Here is a 16,858-nt window from a genome sequence, read left to right on the forward strand (position 1 = left end):
TAATTTAATCTAAAACTTTAAAACTATAGCAGTAACTATATTATAATTATAATTAATAAAATAAATTGAAAAGAAATAATTATTATTAAAAATAATAGGAAAAATATGGAAATAAATTGTTCCATTACATTTTAAATAAATCAAAGTATTGAATTTTATACACAAAAATAATTACTAAACGCTATATTTCTAAATATTGGCCATGATTGTTTGGCTTACTCACTTTAAGAGTAACTTAAATATATTCAGTATTACGTTATGTAAAAATTAAAATGGTTTGTTCAATATGTACATACAATAAAATTTTATAAAAAGTTATTTGGCATAACTAGTACAAATTTTAATTTTCTTTTAAATGATATAAATTTCATGATATACATATATAATGTGAAATTATTTTAACTTTTATGGAATTTAGTTACTGCAATACGCTAAAATATGGGCAGGAGACTACAGCCTATCGGAGAACATATCGAGATGGTTCTTTTCACAAGGAGGAGGAATTTACCGGAGTACCGGTTGCCGCGTTTGGACGGGGTTGGGTTGCGCTTCGCTGGGAGCGCACTGCCTCGGTGTGGTGCTCGGTGATCTTACTTGACTTAGATACGGTGTATTGGTGAAGAATGTGCCCGCTAAAAGTGCTTTGAGACTTCATGGGGCGGGCTTTAAAGCTACATTCATGGTAGAATTTTGGGGAGCACGGTAAGGACATCGAGGATCTGCGGACTAATTATTCGGTTCCGGCGACCGACTTTCCTCTGGGGTACGATATAGTGATTCCAGAAAGGGAGAATTGGAGGGGAAGACCCCGATGGTCGGAGGGCTTCTCCTTCTGCGCCGATGGTTATAGGACATCCAGTGGGACGGGAGTATTCTGTGAGGAGATGGGGCTGGAGCTGTCTGTCCACCAAGATGGCGGTGGGGAACGGTGTATCGGCTGGGGCGATTACCGTTTACGTGGATAGCAGGACGCCTCTTGGGGCGCTTGGTTCCTGCATCTTCAAATCCAGACTGGTGCGACGGTGCAGGGCGGTATTGAGGGCCTCATACGGGCTATGTAGGGTAATCTCGTGCTGGTTTCGGGGACATGGTGGTGTCGAAGAGAACAAGTTGGCCAGATCGGGGCGGCAGCCGACACTGCGGCAACGGACTGGTCGGTGCTTCCGTCCTTAAGGGAGTTTAAAAACATTAAAGATGACAAAACTAGAAGAAGGGGAAACTTGCTTTGGTGTAGCAGGCGGACTTGTGCAACGATAAGGGCCCTATCGCCGAAATTGAAGGTGCAAGAACGAAGTTGGCATTTCCTTAGCGGATACTTCCCGGGGATGCCAAGACGTTGGGGTGATGGAGGATGTGCATCATGTGCTATGCGAAGGAGCTCTCAGAGGTGTCTGTTAGTAATCTGCTGGGCTTTTTTAAGAGACTTAAATGGATTTAAAGCGATGGATGTGCTGTGGAAAGGCGTCGATGGGCCATCTGCTGGCCGAGTGCTGGGTGCCAGCGTTAGGGTTGCCACCTCCCCACTCTAAACTAAACTAAATCTCTATCTATTATTACTAAATATGCTAAAATTTCCTAATAATATCATTTAAATTTTGGTGCAATAATAATACTATAAGGTTATGTATTTCATGAATCTCCAATTTTAAACAAAAACTTAAAACTACAATTTTTATAAATTAAAAAAAAAATTGAATATAAGAGATAAATTATGAGATGGTAAAATAACATCAATTATGAATTTATTTTAAACAAAATTTTTTTTTTTTATTAGGTGTAGTCCATAAAGCCTCTGACTAAAAATTCATTTTTTAATTTGCCATTATTATATTAGAAAAGTTAATTTATGTTTTTTTATTAGCTGATACGTGAAAATCTTTCATTTATATCATGTCGTACAAATTATACATTAAATCAAAAAGTAGTTTGAATTTCTCCATTAAAATAGATTTTTTTTAGTTCTGAACTCATTGTTAATCTTAATTTAACTGAAACATGCGAATGTAAAACAAATATAATAGAATACCTATTTGATTTTTTAATCAAAAATATTTTAGATTGCTTTTTAAATTTAATGAAATTCTTTTATAATTTTTATAAAATCAAATTTTAGGTTTCAATGGTAAATAATTTTTTAAATTTATAAATTAGTAAATAATTTCATAGCAAATATTTTATATTACATATGTATGTATAATAATAAAGAGAAAACAAAATATATACGTAAAAGGAAAACCCAAATCTTATTTTATATTCAGATATAACTAAAATAAAAAACTAAAAAATAATATTTTCTAAAAACCCCTACACAGAACATACATACATAAAAAAAAAGATAAAACACAAATTTGTATACAATGAGCATTTTCTACTTAATATTTGAATCCAGATTCAAATTTTAAATTAAAAATTATAATTAAAACTTTGATAAACTATAATAAAACGAGATTAAAATTAAATTTTATTGGAGAAATTTGTAAATTTAATAAAAATTCAGCTATAAATACTATCAGAACTATTCTCACTATTTGAATCGCTGTCTTGAAATGATGACACTCTTTTAATGTCGCCCACTTTCCTAGCTTTATTGAACCTTTGGTCAAATGTAAGTGATTTTGAATGATATAAATTTCGTCTTTGTGCATGCTGTTGACCACCATTATTTTGACTATTATTGTAACCTGAAAGACAGCTATTACCATTTCCGCTCATTCCAGAACTCAAAGAATGCCTTCGTTTATCGTTACTTGATATTTCTTCAATTGAGGATGGTTTTGGTACATATAAAAGTTGTCCAAGTTTCTCAATTAAATAATCTGGCTTTGAACTCATATGAGATATGTGAATTGTAGCTGCAAAGTTAGCTGCTTTTCCTCCCTTTTATAATTAAGATTACCAAATTTTTTTTTTTTGTGATTTTTATTTTATTTTTTTTTATTTTTTGACCCAGAATATATATGTAGCGAATGTACCAAACGTGATTTGTAAAAGTTGTAAGGAATATGAGGAAGGATTAAGGATTTTAGATTTTTGTTCCGGGATATTCAATAAGGATAGGAGAAGAAAGGTGTAAATTGTTGAACAGGATTTCATTTTTGTATTTTTTTTTTATATTTCCAAATTCGTAATAAATTTGAAAATTTTTTTAAAGAAAAATATGAAATTTTAAAAGCTGTTTTTGATTTTTTTTTTTTTTTTTGGTATTTTTAATAAGAAATATTTTTTTAAATTTAATAAATAATTAATTTTTTTAAAAAAAGTTTATCAAAAATGTTAAAAAGTTTACATTAAAACTAAAGGAAGGATAATTAAAAGAGGATTTTTAAAGATCATAAAATTTTTAGCAGTAAGAAAATGAAGAATTAAATACTCATATGGAGTGGGAGGAATGGAAACGTTAAGAGTTTTGAAAATTAGATTTTTTCATAATAAATTTGGAATATATGTATGTATGTATTTAATTTTTTTTTTTTCTGATATGAACAAGTTGTTTAGAATTTTAATTTTTCTAAAGAATTTGAGGATTAGTTTTAATATTATATCAGAAACTTTAAAGGAATTTTTATTAAATATTTAAAGTCAAAAAAATAAATATTTTAAATTGGGAATATTTTAAGCAACAGTATTGACTACAAAAATTCTAGTAAATCCGATAATTGAATACGACACTTAAAATTAAATCTTATATCAATAATAAATTTTTGACTCAATTTTCAATATTCGCTGTTTAAAACAATGAATATGAGAACGTTAATAAATGCTTTTGAGATCAAAAGTGATAAATGACTGCAAATAAATATAATTTAATAAATAGTATAGAATAATAAAATTTTTATTTTATATTCCAAATTAAATTTCATTAAAGAAAAAACTTTAATAGCTTTAAATAATATTGCAATTTTATTCATATTTTTATGTAAGGCAATTTAAGCAACAAACATATATGCAACTAAAACGTTTCATTAATTATCTTATATGTATATAGAAATAACAAATATTTCTACATTTTAAAAATATATTACAACGTATTTGCTAAATCTCTTAATAATTTAAAATAAAACACTCTAAAATGTACCATATTTTTTTTTTTGAAATGAAAACAAATTTAAAAGCTTATAATAATTGATTTTGAAAAATTTAAAAAAAATTAAAGTTGCAATTATTTTAGGAATTCATTTTAAGGAAAACGAAATGATATCTAAATTGTCATTATGTAATATTATAAAAATTATGATTTTACAATATTTTAAATCAATATGCATATATAAAATATAAATTAAAGTACATGTAGACATTATACAAATTGTAAATTCAATACTGTATGCTTTTTATTAAGGGATTTAAAATAGGAGTATGTTAATGTTAAAGAAATCAAATTAAACAAAAAAATTTAAAAACAAAAAACATAAAAAAATAAATAAGTATATAATTTTATTACTCTCATAATAAAGAACTTCACACAAAATTTACCCAACCGCTTTACATAATTATGTAACTTTAATTACATTTTTTTTTTTGGTAATTGCGGTGTAAAACATTTTTGGTTTTTTATTTTATTTTTGCTTTTTTATCTGGCAATTAAAAAAATTCATTTTTTATTTTGGCTCTACAATAATTTCTTTTGTTTTTTTTTTGTTTGGTTAGAATAGAATAAATATTATAAAATAAAAAATAAAATAAATAAATATTTATAAAGAAATTAAAATGTATTACATTAATTTCCTTGTTATTTTTATTTTTTTTTCATTTTTCTTTTTTATTAATTTTTATTTATTAGCAATTATAAATAACAACACAATGATTATTATTCATTTTTAAGCTAATCATAAAATTTATTTTTTATTTCATTTTAATTTTCGAAAACAAAACAATATAGGGAACCAAGCAAAAACATATATTTACAATTACTTTAGTAAATATAATATTTACAGATAAACCTGATATAACATAGTTTTTACTTTTTTAATTCGAACAACAATTATCGAAAGATTTTGATTAAAAATATTAAGTACAACTAAAATATATGATTAAAAGAAAAATTCAACTCTTTTCTGTACGTAAAATTAATTAATTTATAAATAAAAAGAATTACATTATTATAAAATTAGCATTTATTTAAGTTAAAAACACAAGCAGAATATTGTTATATTTGAAACTTTTATTGAAATTGTATTTAAATTATAAATTATTTTTAAAAAATTTTATATTTTATCTTGATTTTGAAAGAAATTTACTGTTAAATAAATTAAATTAAATCAAATTCGACATATAAGAATATTCAATTATTATCAATAATAAGCAAGCAATATTTTAATATTTAAATTTTCTATGTTATAAAAGGATAAAATCTGTAAATTGATTCAAAACTGATTCATTTATGAAATTATTACTATTATAGCATTATTTAACAAAAAAAAAAATTTTGTGAATTTCTTTATAATCGGTAATTATAACGTACCTGAATATCAGTTTCCATTTTATCACCAATCATTATTGATTCATTTGGATGGACATTCAATAAATTACATGCCATATAAAATATATTTGGATTTGGTTTCTCCCATGGTAAATCACCGCTAACTAATATACAATCAAATAATGATCTTATATTTAATTTATTTACTTTTTCCCATTGAGCATTTGATGGACCATTTGTTATTAAACCTATACGATATTGTTTACGTAAATTTCTTAATAATACCTCATATTCTGTTGGTATTGTTACATATTTATAACGTAATTGTAACCATTGTTTATATATTGTTTCATTTAAATATTTTAAATTTTGTGGTAAAGATTGTGTCCATAAATATGAACGCCATGAATCTAATGTTGTTTGTGTATTATCTGGACAACTACGAAATGCTTGTAAAAAATTTGTTGTTGTTTCATCTGCAATTTCGCTTGTTAAACCATATTTTGTTTGTAATATATCGGATAACTAAAAAAAAACAAAAAATGAATTAATGAATTAATAAAATCGAAAAAAAAAATAAATGTTTTTTTTAATATGTTCAATTTAATAAAATTTTATCAATTAAATAATACAGGAATATTATTGTATGTATATTATATATAAATTAATCAAAATATTTGGAATTCTTATGTGGCCTATTTTAGCAAATAATTCAAAAACTGCACTTGCAAATAATAAATTATATTATTTAAGAGTAAGCTTCAAATTAAATTCAAAAATCAAATTAAATTCAAAATCTATCTTAAAAATAGTAATGCTACTCGTATAATATAATTCAATATTTGAAAGATTGTTTGAAAAAATTCTTAAAAAAATATAAACAGAATAATTGTAGCTGATATCCCAATTAATCGGTTTATTCAATTTAAAACTTAAAATCTTTGAGCCGAAAAGCAATCCTTAAATCACAAATTATGGACTAGGATTTTTTTTAAATTTTCTTAGTATAGTAGCAAAATAACTTCAACTGGGTTTTTATTCTTCTAGAATGAAAATTTAAATTTAGATTCTGCAAGCGCTATTTTGGAAATAAAAAAATAATAAACAATTAATATTTTTTAAAATATGAATTAAAAATTGTTCTACCAAATAATTTGCAAAAAAATAAATTTTACTGGGTAAATTTTATTTACCAATTTTTAATTCTTTTGACATCTATAAGCAAAAGTGTTCGTTTTTTTTTGAGGCCACAAAACAAATTGGTGTTTTGCTATCTATTCTGCACTTTTATTTTTTATGATATAGGTAATTAAATTATAAATAGCAAAATATTTAGTTTACGCGTACATATAAACATACATATTATATATTAAAAGTTTTTAATATATTTAACCTCATTTAATTTGAAAAGCAATTCGGCCAATTATTAAACACAAATGCATAACATTATTTAAAATATATTTACGTATATATATATATGTATATATGTATATAAAAAGACAAATTTTAAACAAAATTTTTATACCATATATAGATTCGTTTGTGTTTATTTAATAAATATTCTTGTAAGAATTCAAAATAATTATTTTCTTTCAGCCAAAATTAATTGATGAGATCGTCATAATAATTTTTGTTTTCTTTTTTTTCATTTTGCATTCTAACTTTTCCATATTAATATGAAAAATTTCATATAAAAAGAAAAATGATTTAAAAATTTTGAATATCAGCCAAAAATAATTAATTCAAATGGCATAAGTCCAAGGCTAAAATCCAAGGATTTCTTTTCCATTTTATAAATTCAATTTTTAATAGAATATGTTTGTATGTATGTATTTAAAATAAAAAATGGTTCCTGTATATAACGGTCATAATATAATATTATTATCGGAAAAAAATAATTTAAATTATAAAAAATTCTCAATTTAAAATTTTTTTTTAAAAAATTATTTTCCTAAATTATTATTTAAATTATTAAAATTTTACAAAAACAAAACATAAATATTTTCAATTTAAAATTGTACCTAAAATAAGAAATTAACTTAAAAGAAAAAAATGAAAAAGAAAAACTAGAAAATGTTTTTATTTATTTATAGAAAATGTTCGTAGTTCAATGACTTTTCGTTGCTCTTATACTCGTAATATATTTAGGAACGTATTGTACAAATTTTAAAATTCCCTGACCTTAAAATAAAATTGAATTTTCTTATAAATTGTTTGGTTTTTTTTTTCTTCATCTTTCTATTTATTAAAAATATAAAAGTACATAAAAATTCCTTTTACATTAATTAACACTATGTATATAAATACATACATATGTACATATAAAATTCATTATGCATGTCTAGTATGTATACATAATTTACAAATTAAAATTGTATGAAATTGCATGCCTTGTCCACATACGTCACGTACAAAATTTAACTGAAGGAACGTATGTTATGCATAATGAGTTTGCAAGATCAAGAATAATTGAAATAAGATGAAGAATAATTGAAAAAATTTTTGTTCATTTCTATGAAATTTTATATTTTTATTCATTTTATGTTTTCTTGTAATATTATAAAATAGAAATTATTATCAATTTTAAAGTTTTTGTACAGTACACAAATCTGTCGTAATGTGTTGTAAAGTATTTGTATTATCGTAATCAAAATAAACCTGTTCTCAATAATAAAAGCAATATTAAATGACTTTTAGCCTTCAGTTACTTATTTTTTACGCAATAGGAAAAAAATGTTATTCGATTGCTACAAGTATTCCTTACATATCTTAAATTAATAAATTTTTATCAACAGCAATGGGTTAATAAATGAAGCAATCAAGTATATTCTGAAACCCGCAAAAATGCAGACCATAAAATTCCATTTTAAATAGAAGTTAACACAACATTAATGAAGTGTTGCCACATATTCTGATATGCACCTTAAAAATTTTGAAAACAATAAAGTTATTTAATTGTTTCATAAAACAATTTCAAACTATTGTAAATAATTTATATTTCAAAATCAAAATTAAAATTCTTATAACTAACTTTTAAGAACATATTGTTAATACAAGTATATTTAAATTTTATATGCAAATATACGTACATTATATGTTTGTACATTAATACTAATATTATAAATATGTGTAAAAGATTAATTAATTAAAATAGTTGCTCGTTCAAAATTTATTTATAAATTTTTTTGAAATTTTTCCCTCATCAATTCAATTACGTGATAATTATACTCACCACTCCTCCTTTCATTCTAATAATTTTTCTTTTTTTGCATATACGATTTTAATGCCAAAAAAATAAAAATTAATTCTCGATATTTTTTAACAACTGATTGGAAGCAATTTTTAGGCAAATGATTTCTGTTAAAATTTCAATGCTATATGCATTTTTTCTTTTCAAAAATTGTAATTAACTAATATTTATGCATACGTGAAGAGATATGAAGACATTCGAATAGTGTTTGCATACCTACGGGTGACAGAAATTTGTTATGTCAAGATATACAAATATATACAAAAAAAAAAAAAAGAAAATTTTGACAAAATAATTAGTAAAAATAAATAAAAGAAAAATTTGAATTTTTTAAATTAAATTATTTTACTAAACATAATTCAGTATGTTCTGATAGTTGGTTCTAAGTAAAGTCATCAATTAAATAATTGACATCCATACGTTTGGATACGTTATGTTTACGTGCGAGTATTATTGATTTTTCAATTACTATGCAATGATTGTTCAGTTTGCAATTGCAACTTTTGTAATACGGATTTTTCGTATATGTATGTATTTTATTTAATATTAAATACATACATACGTAATTTTTCTAAATTGATTGTATAAGGTTATTGTAAAGAAAAGAACCGCGATAAGAAAATATTGCGGAATTACGTGATTAAGCTTCATTTTTAAATAGTTTATGTTCTACGAGCCTTTGAAATTGAAAATCCCAGTTTTATTTTGGTTTTATTTTTTAATAAATTTTACTAATTCACTTTTAACCAATTGATTAAGGATTGTTGTTTAATACTAAGGGCATTAGACCTTAGTACAGACAAAGCAATCGTGTACTTATCGTGTAAAATCGTGTAAAATAATAATATTTACATCATACGACTTATAAAATCGCCTGTTGTTTTTGTTTCAAATAATATACAAATATTACATTATTTTTTTCATAATTATATAGATACTTATAATATTTATACTATTCAAATTTTTTTTAAAAAACATATAACAAATTAATAAAGACGTATCTGTCACACATATTGTAATAAACGAAGATTGATATTAAACAGATTTTGACAAGTTAATAAATTTAGCAAATTTGACATCCTATTCAAATTTTAATATTTTTTTTTTAATTATGACTTAATATAAAAGACATAAATATGAAATCTTATTTAAATAGAAATAAAAATAGTTTATAAATTATGGCCAATTGAAATTGATTTGCTGTAGGTATGAATTTAAAAAATTGAAAATTTATTTTAAATAATAAATAAGTATTTCGTGTAACTTTATCATAAAAAAGAAAATATTGCAGTAGGTGGCCTATAATTTCATTTTATTCCTAAATCCAATTGAATTATAAAATTTAACGCCTTCATCTCTTTAAATCAGGTGGGTAAATATTTCATCAAATATTAAAATAAGTAATTTTTTTCAATTTCAAATAATTTTTTTTTAAATGAAATAACAAATAGGATACCAAAATGTAGACAAACTTCGAACAATGCATTTTTTGTGGTAGAAAACCACAATTTCACTGATTTCTCAAATTACAGATCAGTATACAACTTACATTTTACTAATTACTAAATTAGAATTACTAAATTAGTTCGTTAAAATTTTTTTTGTTCTTAAATAGAGAAATATGGATGGCATAATGGAAACTATAATGCAATGAAAAAGGAATCATATCGGACTTATTCAATTTCCAAATACAGAAAAAAATGGTTCAAAGAAGAAAATGAGCGCAATATATGTATACCTAAAATCCAAAATAAAGTATTAATGTAGTACTACATTGTAACTGATCCATATTGTTGAGCAAAAAATTAATAGAATGTAGCAAGATTCAAGTTGCTAAAAGTGGGTTTTAACTATGCAATAAGAAAACAAACGTATAATATAGATATAAAAAATATAGATTACAGTGCAGTCGTTTTTAAAGTTCTATTAATACTGCAGTTAAATTGTAGCAAAAATTTTTTTTACTGCACTTTGGATGTCGCGGAATAATTTATTCGTTTTGCTAATAACTTTCACTTAAATATAAATTATTTATGTAATGAATATTATTTATCTTAATAATTATATATGTTAGATTCATATATGTACGTACACATATCTACAATGATATATTGAACATACATATATGTACATATATACATGTAAATATATTATAATTTTGCTTGGGTGTTAAAAATTTATTGGGAAAATAAATTTTTTTTTGTTTATTTTTACAGCAAAAGGCAAAACGCAGATGTTAAATCATTTTTTAAATATATATGTACATATAAATATTAAAAGCAATGAAATTAGAATTTATTTTGCTTGATTTTTTATATTTAAAATATAAATATGTATTTCAACTATTAAAAATATTTACATGATTTAAAACGCAATAGAATTACACAGAAAAAAAAAATTTATTTAAAAAATATTTAATTTTTAGGAAATAATTAAAAATACAATAAATTTAATGGAAAATTTTTCTAAAAAACTTTAACAACTGCTAGTCACGAAATTAATTTTTAAAAAATTATATTTTATTTAAAAAAAATGATAACAAAACTATTTTTAAATAAGGCTATTATTGAATAAAATTTCCACCATTAAAATTTTTCGATAATTTTTCAATGGGCGTTTTGAAAAACAAAAAGTCTAATCGTTTATTTAAAGATCAAAGATTGTGAATGAATAGAGAGAATGATCTTTAATAATGGTACAAAAACAAAAATCAAGGTTATATAAAAAAAAATTTATTAATATTAAAATATTTATTTAGGCGAATTGTTGACATACAAACAAAAACAAACATAATGTTCGAAATATGACATAATATGGCGTTTAAATAATATGAATAGTGCAGTTAAATAATATGAAGTATATCATTCATTTTTTAATAGAGTAATAAAAACAATGATGACAGGCCTCAAGAAAGTGTAAAATTTCCAATATCGTAATTAATTTTATTCTGAAATAATCAAAATTTTTGAATAAAAACACATCACGTCATAAGGCGCGACTAACAGAATATGGGTGATTATTTTATCATCCACCATTTTATCTCATGATGGACAAATGCTTAAAAATCTTATAATTCCCTCTAGAAAATTATTTGAATATTCGATATAGAAATTCAATGAAAATCAAACTGAATTAATTTCTTTCTGTGTTAATGAAAACACCACAATTTAAAAACAAAGAATATTTTTATATTATTTTTAAATATGGAAAAATAAAATAAATGTTTACAATAAATTTTTACAAAAAAGAAAAAAATATAAAGGAAATTTTTCACTACCTATTATAGTTTGGAATTTATTTTTAGATGTGAAATTTTGAGATACACCTCTTACATACTTTATAATGTATTTGAGTTTTTATATTATATATTTTGTTTTAAGTTTTACCTATAAGTGAAGATGTAAAAATCACACCTTACTTGAATAAAGAAGAACATAAGGGTCTCATTTTAATTTTGTAAATTTAGATTAACATTATTTAATGATATCTAGATTTCAAATATTAATTTTAAAATATAATGTTTGTGGACTGAAACATAAAAATATAACAATAAAATTAGATTTGATAATTCAAACGAAATTAGATTTTATTCAATTTCAAATTTTTATTCTAGTAAATCTTCAGTGCATCAATATGCGACCGACCCCATATGTTATATGTTCTATTCTATAATAGAAAACTTAGACCCATAATAACAAAAATTCCAGAAAATTTAAAAAAAAGAATGAATACATATGTATATATTTTAATATCTCCCAACATAATATGCAGCTTTGTAGTTATATAAACTTCCATTTGTTTTTTTGGAAATAAATATATAGCATACTAAATTTATATTTTGTACATATTTTATAAAAAATAAAAATAACTTTTTGGGAGAAATTTTTTCTTTGTTAATTTTGTTCTCTAAGAATACAGGAATAAAAACGATATAAAACACGCACTTAGCGTCTTCACATCATTTCTTAAATAAAAATAAAAAATTTTTCGAATTAAAATTTTCTAAAAATAAAAATGATGTAGGTATATGCATTCGGTATAGGAGAGTTTTTTTTTTTCAAAAACAAAATGAATATATTTTTCTTATAAATTTTGTTTTAAAATGAAAGAAATAAACACACATTATTCAATAAACTTTCTCTTAAAATTTCCTAATTTTATTTTATTCTATATGGCAAAAATACCAAAATCTTATAGTTGCGAATATAAAACATTATAATAATTATAAAGTTTTTACTTTTTAACTTAATATTAAAGATAATTAATTTTGAACGAATTTCATATTCAATTTAATCTCCAAACAATTTTTTGCCTAATTCCATCATTTTATGATTACGACAAACTTTTAATGCGTCCGCTTTTTTCAAAACGGGTATAACATCAGCGTTAGCTGATACTAATTCACTCAAAAAATCTTCATATGCTGATTTAACACTCGGTGGTAATGTACCAATTTTGACTTTTTTCAAAGTTGTTATAATACCTTCTGCCCATCCACTTTCTAAACAAAATTCAGATATCCATGGTATCAATGGCAGGACTCCACTTAATGTTTGCATACCAAGGAACCACAATTCTGATATTTCCATCCAATATTCTTTATACTGTATCGTTACAACTAATGAAGATGGATCATTAGATTCGTCGATAGTATATGCATTCCACAAAAATCGTATTAAAACTCGAATAAAACTACATATTGAAAAATCATTCTTTTTTACTTTCTTTGCCTGTTGTTTAAGTAAAAGTAGCCCTAATACTCCCAAATGCCCATGCATAACCAAATTATCTGAGGTGTCCTTTAATTCTGGTAAATTGTCGAATACGAATTTTAACAAATTTTCGAACAATAGACTTTCTTCAGCACGTTTTTGTTCCAAAACACACAAATTCATAAAAATATTACACAAACTAACAATACCGGCTTTGGCATAGTTCATCTCTTCTAGTTGTTCAGCTGTAGGAACTGGGTCTGGCTCATTCATTCGTTTAAGACGTTCAGCTCTTGGAATTGGTGGTCTCTTATAGTGCGCAATTGAAAAATAAAATACCATAGCTTCGAATAGCATTTCGTCCTGTTTATGAGTAAATATTACACGTCTAGCTTCGTCTTCAACAGCAAAATGACATAAAGCTGGCAACATTATTCTTAAAATATCAACCGGTTGAGGGCCCTCCTTTTTTTCTTGGCGATGAGTTTTGGCCTCTTCAAATGAATCATTAGCAACTTTAAACATATATGGAAGGACTTTGTAAATTTGAGGTCGCATTGCAGTAGTTTCTTGCGCTAACCATGCTGACAAAACCCTCACAATAGCATAAACAAATGCTTTATCATTAGGCGACAAATTATCCCTAATTTTGTCACCCGAAATTCTAGTAATAACGGCAAGAACTTGATTAAAAGCTCCCTTTAAAGCAGTGTAAGTAGATTGTTTTTCTTTTTGATCCAAATCGACAGAATCACTGGCCATATGCACAATAGACAACTCCAAAATTATAAAACAACTGGAAATTAAATCACCATTTTTCAAAGTTGCCTCCAACTTTTTTTCGTCCATTTGCATACGAACTTCAATGGCAGCTAATTGTAACAATAACAAGAAAAATTTTTTGTCTTCACCATCCATAAAGGCCCATTCTATACCCAAGACTTGTAGAATTGCAGCACATAATTTCAACGTTGGATTACGTTGATCTTTTCCTATTTTACTTTTCAATATATCTCCACATGCCTTAAATAAACTTTCAGGCCATATTTCACCTTCTAAAGAATTACGAACGATTTCCTTGCGACAACTAAGTAAAATTGGAGATAAAATATTGCACAGCTCAAACTTCCTTTCATTATGTTCTGTTTCCATATCTAACGCAATACGTTGCAATAAAGCATGAAATGGTTTAGGATCTTCTTCCCAAGATGCTTTCCCGAATTTGCTTGTTAATAGCGCAAGTAAATGCAATGCTTCATCAGTTTGAAATGACTGTTGTGAATAAATTTTGGACATTTTGGGTATTGCACCCATTTGCAACAAAGCTTTTTGTCCAGGCTCATAGCTGGCTATACATTTTAAGCAACTATATGCTTCACTCACTACAATTAAATTATCATCAAAATCATCATCATCTGACGTTTGAACAATATCCATCAAAGTGGGAATAGCTTCAATCATATCCTTATGTGTTGCTAATTGTTCCTCATTACAAAAACAAGTAAGAATCGATAATGCAACACTTTTATACACTAAAGGTGGGCAATCATTTGGTAAGTCTTTAGAAATCATCAGCTTTTTCAAGAAAGGAAATCCAATTGCCTCAAATAGTTCCTTTTTAGCGGCAACATTACAATCTTTTCCTTTTACTAATTTCGTAACCATAAAAAGTGCTGCAAACTTTTCTGTGTCACTATTAGTACCTTTTAACATTGCAGCACATTTTTTTACAGAATCTGGTATTTCAGACATTTTAATTTTCTTATATTTTGTGATCCGTGCGATGTAACAAGAGTTCTCGTAATTATTTCAACTATCCACTACAATACACGAAGATGAACTAAATAACTTCAAAATTTATAATTTGATTCTAACTGAAAAATCTTCCTCTCTAAATATTTGCTTTTTTTAATTTAGCAAATATAAAGTAGAAATTTTCTCTTTTTCATCTGTTGCTGGCTGCAATCCACAATTTAATAATAGAATTTTCTCAAATTTTTTTGAAAACAAACGAAGAGGCGTTTGTATGTTTTATATATATTCGAGTATTATATCTAATTGTAGAAATGACGTTTTGTTATTGTTTATAAATAATTTCATGAATAAATTTTGTTTTTATTAAAATTTTGAGTAAAAATTAGTTTTTATGAAAGTCTAAATTCTAAAAACAATTCAATACATTTGACACATGTTTTTAAGCTGTCAACTTAGACAATTTTGGCATATTTGAAGTTTGCTGTTTTTCTTCAATTTAATGGACGAATTAAGAAATATATTTTCCACTCAAAAATCAACAGAAATTTCATAACTTTTGATCCACTATATTTATATTCTTTAAAAATATTCCTTTTACTTTTTAATGATTTATAGTACCCACCATTTCGACAAAAAAAACTTGTTTAACCTGTTAAAATTACATTAATGAAATTTTTCTTTTCAGATTACACCTTTTATAAATTTTTTATCTGTTCTACCTGTCTACAAAATGTTTTGCCTTGAGTTTTATCGTTCTTTTTATAATTAAAACTCACTAAACCAAATTTAAGTATGTGAGTATGTGAATTCATTACGAAATAGTAGTATATAAAATTAATTTTTGCAACTTGTGACAATCAGATTTGACATCTTTCGTTACCAAGGGAAAATTTAATTTTGAAAAAATTAGGTTACGAAATAGCTCGACAAATATTTTACTTGCTAATTCAATTAAATTAAATATCAGATACATACATATTCAAAAATCTTCAAGAATACTTACTTTTTGACAAGCTTTTTCATCACCTCTGCGAGTAGGAATCAAAGTATTATCCAAATCGAAAAATATAGCTTTAATTTGTTTTCCGAATGTCCTTGAACCTTTATTTGCTAAATTATAGGCCTCTTTTTTAATTATCTCCATCGATATAAAAAAATATTAAATTTTATTCCAAAATGACAAAAAATTTGCGTTCTTTATATTTAGAATGTAGTATATGACAAAACAAAGAAAATTTGAAGTGTTAAATTTATACGACAGATGTTTGCTTAATTACAAATTCAGCACTTTTTTCTAGTGTTGTAACATGTATGAAATTTTTATCGAACCAAAGGTGTATTTTTTCTGCATTTTTAATTACTAATTCTAACTTACCTTATTAAAACATGTATTTCTTAAATTTTACAATCTATTAAAGCTATCTATTAGCTTTAATAGATTGCAGCAGCAGAGAAACCAGCTCAAAAATCACAAATTTATTGGCTATACATCGTTATGAATTAAATAATTTTTATGAATTAATAATAATAATCGAAAATGTTGATTTTGGAATAGTGTGAAACTTAGAAAAAACAATTTGTGAATCCATTTTGGTTATTTTACTTTATTTTTAATTGAAGAGTTTTGAAAAAAAAAGTTATTGTTGATGAAAAATTCTTTTTCAAAAATCAAGAAAAACATACGTTTCTATACCTGTAAGATTTTAAAAATTTTTAAAACACTAA

At 24.6% G+C, this 16,858-nt stretch overlaps 2 protein-coding genes across 2 annotated transcripts; both read right to left on the minus strand.

Annotated features, from left to right (window-relative positions):
- Positions 1-986: 986 nt before the first annotated feature.
- LOC129607067 (N-acylneuraminate-9-phosphatase) lies at positions 987-16,352 on the minus strand. The gene is made up of 3 exons (XM_055517779.1): positions 16,137-16,352; positions 5,459-5,941; positions 987-2,877 (listed from the first exon to the last, which is right to left on the minus strand). Exons 1-3 carry the CDS (start codon positions 16,275-16,277, stop codon positions 2,494-2,496), a joined length of 1,008 nt encoding a protein of 335 aa, XP_055373754.1. The 5' UTR covers positions 16,278-16,352; the 3' UTR covers positions 987-2,493.
- LOC129607066 (neurochondrin homolog) lies at positions 12,797-15,362 on the minus strand. The gene has a single exon (XM_055517778.1). The coding sequence runs from the start codon at positions 15,128-15,130 to the stop codon at positions 12,956-12,958; it is 2,175 nt and encodes a 724-aa protein (XP_055373753.1). The 5' UTR covers positions 15,131-15,362; the 3' UTR covers positions 12,797-12,955.
- Positions 16,353-16,858: the final 506 nt, after the last annotated feature.

The sequence above is a fragment of the Condylostylus longicornis genome, unplaced genomic scaffold (assembly GCF_029603195.1).
Source record: "Condylostylus longicornis isolate FDR11 unplaced genomic scaffold, ASM2960319v2 ptg000026l, whole genome shotgun sequence".
NCBI classification, from domain to species: Eukaryota; Metazoa; Arthropoda; class Insecta; order Diptera; family Dolichopodidae; genus Condylostylus; species Condylostylus longicornis.

Coding starts and splice junctions, on each gene's coding strand:
- LOC129607067 (XM_055517779.1), bottom strand. CDS start 16,277: ATGGAGATAATTAAAAAAGAGGCCTATAATTTAGCAAATAAAGGTTCA. Junction 5,942..16,136: donor ATGAAAAAGCTTGTCAAAAA/GTAAGTATTCTT, acceptor GTTTTTTTTTAG/TTATCCGATATATTACAAAC. Junction 2,878..5,458: donor AAATGGAAACTGATATTCAG/GTACGTTATAAT, acceptor TAATTATAAAAG/GGAGGAAAAGCAGCTAACTT.
- LOC129607066 (XM_055517778.1), bottom strand. CDS start 15,130: ATGTCTGAAATACCAGATTCTGTAAAAAAATGTGCTGCAATGTTAAAA.